The 7,536-nt window shown below is 33.8% G+C and overlaps 1 protein-coding gene across 1 annotated transcript; it reads left to right on the top strand.

Annotated features, from left to right (window-relative positions):
• Nucleotides 1–1,459: 1,459 nt before the first annotated feature.
• LOC103109117 (olfactory receptor 6C74) lies at nt 1,460–6,346 on the top strand. Its single transcript, XM_007518123.2, has 2 exons — nt 1,460–2,374; nt 5,696–6,346. Exons 1-2 carry the CDS (start codon nt 1,460–1,462, stop codon nt 5,732–5,734), a joined length of 954 nt encoding a protein of 317 aa, XP_007518185.2. The 3' UTR covers nt 5,735–6,346.
• The last annotated feature ends 1,190 nt before the right edge of the window (nt 6,347–7,536 follow it).

The raw sequence follows: 7,536 nt of genomic DNA, 5'->3' as shown, positions 1-7,536 counted from the left end.
CTAAATAAATAAATAAATATTTAAAAACATGTACTGAAAAGTAACCCTCTCAAAATTATCTGTTACAGGACTTGCATTTTTTAAAAAATGAGTTGGCTATGAAATTACTACTAATTTCATTAAGATTAAACATGTATACACTTTATTTTAATTGTAATAACTACTGCACAATGCTGGGAATACTACTTAATTGCAGTTGTTGAGATACTATTGCATGAAGTTAGAACATTTTTTTTCCTTTTTTTAAAAATTTTATTTATTCCCTTTTGTTACCCTTGTTTTATTGTTGTAGTTATTATTATTGTTGGATAGGACAGAGAACATTTTTTTTCCTAATGTAGCATAGGTTGATTGTTTTTAAAACTGTACTAAAGAAATCAGTTGTATTTTAATGAGAAATATTTGAACCTTCATATAAATAAGCATTGAATAGACATCTTTCATAGTGTCCAAAAGAATATTAGAAATGTCCTTTATGTTAGTCTTTTTAAAAGTCTTTTCAAATGTTTTATTCATTTATTATTGGGTAGAGGCAGATAGGAACTGAGAAGGGAGTGGGAAATAGAGATAGGGAAAGAAACAGAGAGACACCTGCAGCCCTGTTTCACCAACTGTGAAGATTTCCCCCAGTAGGTAGGGACCAGGGTTTTGAGCCATGGTCCCTGTACACTGTACTGTGTGCACTTAATCAGTAGTGCCACTGCCTGGGGCAGAGATGTTCTTTATTAAATGAATGTGTTGTTTGCTTCAGATCATAGCATGTATCTTTAGCATAAATGGCTATTGAGAAAAAATAATGACACTAAAACAACAGATTAGTTTTGAATTTGTGGAATTATATTTATATCAGATAGTCTTATTGAACTGAGCAGAATGTAAACACCCCTCAAACCAGCCAATTGCCATTTCTTAAAGCAATCTTTTATCTTCTACCTACACTATAATTGCTGAAGCAGTTATAGAAGTCCCTGGGAATGCAAGAGTGTGCTTGGAAGCAATGACTACTTTCTTTCATTTAGCGAACTTATTACTGTCAAACTTTCCATCAGGTAGTATAAAAAGGTGTAAGCTACATTTATTAAGAAAAATAAAAAAATAGATGATAAGAATTAAATATCAAAATAATTTTTCTTTATGGCTACTTTCAGAGGGAATGATACTGCATGTTATCCATTTGAAATTCCTGAATTTATGACAATATCAAAAAGGAAACCGTAGTAGGTAAATTCAGACTTCAGTGCAACAATTTAATATACTGAACTGAATTCTACAAAATGAAAGTGACTGGAGATACAAATTAGCAGATTTTATAATATCAACAATCTGCTGATTAGCAGGATATTTACTGATTCCCTATGAGTAGAAATGTATGAATAGTAAAACAACAGGGATGTTTCTTTTCTGTTTTGATTCACACTTCTTACTAAATTTTTAATTTTATTTTAAAATGTAGCCAGTTATGAAAAACCATACAACAGTGACAACCTTTATTCTTCTTGGACTGACAGACGATCCACAATTGCAAGTGGTCATTTTTCTCCTCCTTTTCTTCACCTACATGTTGAGCGTGGCTGGAAACCTAACCATCATCACACTCACCCTTCTGGATTCACATCTAAAGACACCCATGTATTTCTTTCTTAGAAATTTCTCCTTTTTAGAAATCTCATTCACAACCGTCTGCATCCCCAAATTTCTGGTCAGTATGGCAACAGGTGATAAGACCATTTCTTACAACAGTTGTGTAGCACAGCTGTTTTTCACTATTCTGTTGGGGGCAACAGAGTTTTTCCTCTTAGCTGCCATGTCTTATGACCGCTATGTGGCTATCTGCAAACCCCTGCACTACACCACCATCATGAGTGGCAGAGTCTGCAATTTGTTGGTCTTTGCTTCATGGTTATCTGGTTTTATTATCATTTTTCCACCTCTTGTTTTAGGTCTGCAACTTGATTTCTGTGCTGCCAATGCTATAGACCATTTCTTTTGTGACGCTTCTCCTATGCTGCAGCTCTCTTGCACAGATACTAAAACAATAGAGTTAATGGCACTACTCTCAGCCATTCTGACTCTCTTGGTTACCCTGGTACTAGTGATTATCTCCTACACAAAGATCATCAAAACTATTCTGCAGATTCCTTCTTCTCAACAGAGGAAGAAAGCCTTTTCTACGTGTTCCTCTCACATGGTCGTTGTGTCCATTTCTTATGGCAGTTGCATCTTCATGTATGTGAAACCCTCAGCAAAGGAGAGAGTGTCTTTAAATAAAGGGATCGCTCTGCTCAGTACTTCTGTTGCTCCCATGTTGAATCCCTTCATTTACACACTGAGAAACAAACAAGTAAAAGATGCTTTCAAGCACATCATCAAAAAGGTTGATATTTTTCCAGTAAAATGAACCACTTTAGAGCTATTACTGAGGTTGTTAGTGAAATAAAATGAGAAGGGTGGATTGTATCACAAGGTTTTCAATGTTTTACTTAAATAATACAACTACCTTTCTTTAATTACAATGTTCATTGTGTTGTTTCTATTTGCCCAAGCCTCATACACTTTGCTATTTTCCCCTCATCTTAAAACACGCATACACATATTCCATGGGGTACCAGGTCATGATGCATATGACTGAATGCACACATTATCATGTGCAAGGATTGGGTACCAAGCTCCTGCTCACTGGGTGGTAGCTTCACAAGCTGTGAAGAGGTCTTCTGATGTCTGTCTTTCCCTCCCTCCCTATCTCCTCTCTTTTTTTATATGTCCTTTCAAGTAAAAAGGAAAGGAAAAAAGAAAAAGAAAAATGACCACTGAGAGTGATGAATTCATCAAGCAACTGCCTAGCCCCAGTAATAAACCTGCCAATAATAATAATAATGATGATCTCACATTTATAGTAAAATAAGTTTTCCTTTTTATTTGATAGCACTATAGATTTCCGTTCAAAATGTTCTCAAAAGGATTCAAAGCTGAACTTCATTATGTACATGTCATTTTACACTACTCTGAAATTTCTAGATTGTTTGATATATATTTAATGTATAGTTTAATACACTTCCTACTACTGTTCATGGAATTAGTATATTTGGTTTCTGAATTCAAAGCCTTATATAGCACCGTGTAATTGAACTCTCTCACTTTATTTCTCCCTTCTCTTTACCACTAATTTTATGACACAATCTACTTTACTTTTTGTTTTATTGCTTTCATTGCTTTTTTTTTTCCCTTGAAGTTGTTGTTTCTGCATGCAAAAATGTAAGTAAAATTGTGTTTCTTAATTACATGTTGTGACAATTTTTATACAGACCTAAGAGTTTTACCATATTTATAGAGCAAATTAAAGGAACTCAAGGGAATTAAAATTTTATTGCCCTGATAAGTACTTAGTTAAATTTTTGTCAATGTTTATCAATTATATCATAATATTCATATATTGTGACAGTATTAGCTCCCATCTTCAAATCTGTGTAAGGTTGATACAACATTGTCATGGTTATTTGTGAATAAAAACCAAAGGCATATTTACATCCAGTTAGCCTGCTGAAATAAAAATTCTTCATTGATCACTAAAATATAGTCATTTGATGTACATGCATCATTTATACCTTCTTTTCAAAATTAACAGAAACTTTCTGGCTATATGTAACTTAGGAGGCAAACAATAACAGTTTTATAGAGTATTCTGTAGATCTTTAAGAAATTATATAGAGTAAATTAATTTTTATGAAATCTACTTTTTCTTTTTAAATTTAACAGTTTTGAGCATTGAGGGTTAGCCACAAATGATACTAAAATATTTTCAATTTTGTTTTCGTTTAAATCTCAGTATAATCAAAAGAAAATACTTTCCAAGGCAGGAATAGATAGCATAATGTTTATGCAAACAGATTGTCATGCCTGAGGCTTCGAAGTCCCAGGTTCAATCCCCTGCACCACCGTAAACCAGAGCTGATCAGTGCTCTGGTTAAAAAAAAGAAAAAAAGAAAGAAAATACTTTCCCAAGAAGCCTAATCTAAATTTTCTTGCTAATGTTTATTACTTAGTTTCCACATATTTAATTGATAACACTATAGAAAAATTCTGACTCAAAGAATTATCATCTTTTGACTTTATAAATTATTACACTAGTTATATCAGTATCTTTAGAAATATAGCTTCTTTAGACCTTCAGGTTAATAATTAAATTAATCTAAATTTTATAAGCATATGATAATTTTAGTCTATATGCCTAAAATATGAAATAGGATGTTGAAAAAAGCAAACAAGATTAAACTATACATATTACAGAAAAACTTTGTCAGTTTAACTGACTTTCACAAAACTGTAATATTTTATTTATTTTTATTTTATTTCTTGATCTTGTTTTAATTTTATTTATTTATTTATTTATTTATTTATTTATTTATTTATGTTTTTAGCCTACAAAGCACCATAGCTGAAGAGTTACTTTTCTATGGCTTTTCACATAAACTGACTGCATGTTTATTCTTCTCTATTAAAGTGTTCTCAACTGCGTGAGTTCATGAGGTTTGTCTCTTTTTTTTTTTTTTAATTTTTTATTTAAGAAAGGATTAATGAACAAAAACATAAGGTAGGAGGGGTACAACTCCACACAATTCCCACCACCCAATCTCCATAACCCACCCCCTCCCATGATAGATTTCCCATTCTCTAGCCCTCTGGGAGCATGGACCCGGGGTCGTTGAGGGTTGCAGAAGGTAGAAGGTCTGGCTTCTGTAATTGCTTCCCCGCTGAACATGGGCGTTGACTGGTCGTTCCATACTCCCAGTCTGCCTCTATCTTTCCCTAGTAAGGTGTGTCTCTGAGGATATATATTTTTGTAATAGAATTGAACTTTCAACTGTATAATTAATTATTGCTTCAATATACATAGCTTGAGAACTTAATACATCACAGCTTTATCTTAGAAATTTCAAATGTGATGTTATAGGTGTGCACTATACTGATGAAATTAATTTTCTAATGAGTTTACCTTCTAGTTATCTTATGGTAATATATGTATATCCAAATAGGAGAAAGTATTTTAGAATTCTAACATTATACTAACACTAAATTTATGGTAAACAAGGTCATAAAACTTGTTTGAACTTTTGTAACTATGCTTTAAATTGTATTTTTTCTCTTTAAAAATATTGATTCTTATTATTAGAGAGAATATGAATATGCATTCCCAGGGCTTAAACCTCAGGAATCATGCATACAAGTTCTGTGTTCTCTCAGTGAATTATTCTCAAGAACCTAAATTGCTTCTTTCTGATAAATCAGAGTAGCACATAGAGGATAGAGAACACTGCAGAGGAGTTAATCTAATTGATCTAATCTTAAATATTTCTAGACACGAAAATGATTCTTTGGGGCCAGGAGGTACTGCACCCAGTTGAAGGCATATGTTACTATGTACAAGAGCAGGATTCCAGTCCCTGGTTCATACCTTCCAGAGAGAATTTTCACAAGTGGTGAAGCAGAACTACCGGTGTCTCTTTCTCTCCCCTCCTTTCTTTCTTTTTTTAAAAATTTTTTTATTTATATAAAGGAAACATTGACTAAACCATAGGATAAGAGGGGTACAACTTCGCACAATTACCACTACGAGAACACTGTATTCCATCCCCTCCCCTGATAGCTTTCCTATTCTTTAACTGTAATATTTTCAGATTATTTCATTTGACAATAAAAGTTGGCACATAGAAAATACACTTCAACTTTCCTTTGTTGACTTTTCTTTCTTTTTAATTTCACCAGTGTTATCACTGGTACTCCATGTCTGCATGAGGAATTCACCTATTTATTTCTTTTTTCTTTTTCTTTTTCTTTTATTTATTCCTTTTTGTTGCCCTTTGTTGTTTTATTGTTGTGGTTATTATTGTTGTTGTCATCGTTGTTGGATAGGACAGAGAGAAATGGAGAGAGGAGGGGAAGACAGAGAGGAGGAGAGAAAGACAGACACCTGCAGACCTGCTTCACCGCCTGTGAAGCGACTCCCCTGCAGGTGGGGAGTCGGGGCTCGAACCGGGATTCTTATGCCGGTCCTTGTGCTTTGCGCCACCTGTGCTTAACCCGCTGTGCTACAGCCCAACTCCCGGAATTCACCTATTTATTTCCTATTTTTTCTTATTATAAGATTTTATTTTTAAAAATTTGTTTTTTTTTTCATTTTATTAGGGGGAGCTTCATAATTTACAGTACAGTTGTTGATATATGGGCACTATTCCTCATCACCCATGATAGGTATCTCCAAAATATTTTCTTCATGCATCAGGCATTGACAGGGGAGAGGGATTAGTGAGGGAAAGAGAGGCACTTGCAGCACTGCTTCACAGCTCATGAAGCTTCTCCCTAGCAGGTGAGGACCAGGAGTTTGAACTCTGGTCCTTGTACATAATAAGGTCTGCACTTCATTGGGTGTGCCACCTTTCCTGCACCTGTTTACTTTCTTTGACAGATCAACTTCTAACTGGCATTATTAATTAAATTTAAATGCACAATATTCTCTGTCTTATGGACAAAAACTACACTGCATAAAATCAGTCTCAAAATACTTGGCACATAATAAAATATTCTCAGATTTTCTTATGAAGGGTACTCCCTCAACTTCATAGAAACCATTTAACACCCCATAATGACCCTGGGTCCATACTTCCAGAGGAATAAAAAATAGGAACATTGTCAGGGGAGGAGATGGGAAACAGAGTTCTGATGGTGGGAACTGTGTGGAGTTGTACCCCTCTTATCCTATGGTTTTTGTCAGTGTTTCCTTTTCATAAATAAATATAAAAAAAGAAATATAAAAAATAACAAACAAACAAAAAAGCATCTAGCATTAACATATAGATGGGTATAATTAAGTTAAAATAACCCCATGATTAGCAAGAACAAACATTAACAAAACACAAATAAGAAAGTTTTAGCAGAGAAGAAATTTTGGGAAATTAATAAATGATAGGCAGATAGAGAAGAAAATAGAAACTTTTTTTCTACCAGGGTGGGTTATTACTGGGGCTTGGTGCTGGCACTACAAATCCACTACTCCCTGCAACCATTTTCTCTTTCAGTTTTTATTTGACAGGACAGAGAAATTGGGAGGGAAGAGGACATAGAGAGGGAGAGATAAAGATAGACACCTGCAGACCTGCTTCACCACTCACAAAGCATTCCTCTTGCAGATAGGTGCATGGTGATATGTGTGATTGACCTTGACTGGGTGTGCCACCACCTTGCCACTGTATAAACTGTCTTTACTCATAAGTAATCATTGTTATAGAAGAAAAAAGTCAATGAGATCTATAAAATATTATGATAATTAGTAACAGCATTTAGAAAATTTCAGAATACAACAATTTCACAAGTTAATCTGTTTTTATAGTCTACAAATTAAGAACTGGGGAGTGTTATTTTTTAAAATTGAAGTAACATTGACATAGTAAGACAGCTTAGATCAATAGCACATAATAGAAAATCCAGAAAAAGACACTATCAATTTAATTGATTTTTTTCCCAAAAAATAGCATTCTAAGAAAT

Source organism: Erinaceus europaeus, chromosome 7, assembly GCF_950295315.1.
Source record: "Erinaceus europaeus chromosome 7, mEriEur2.1, whole genome shotgun sequence".
NCBI lineage: Eukaryota > Metazoa > Chordata > Mammalia > Eulipotyphla > Erinaceidae > Erinaceus > Erinaceus europaeus.
Note: the sequence above shows the minus strand (reverse complement) of the source record. Positions and strands in the feature narration are given on the sequence as shown.

Coding starts and splice junctions, on each gene's coding strand:
- LOC103109117 (XM_007518123.2), top strand. CDS start 1,460: ATGAAAAACCATACAACAGTGACAACCTTTATTCTTCTTGGACTGACA. Junction 2,375..5,695: donor TCAAGCACATCATCAAAAAG/GTTGATATTTTT, acceptor TGACAATAAAAG/TTGGCACATAGAAAATACAC.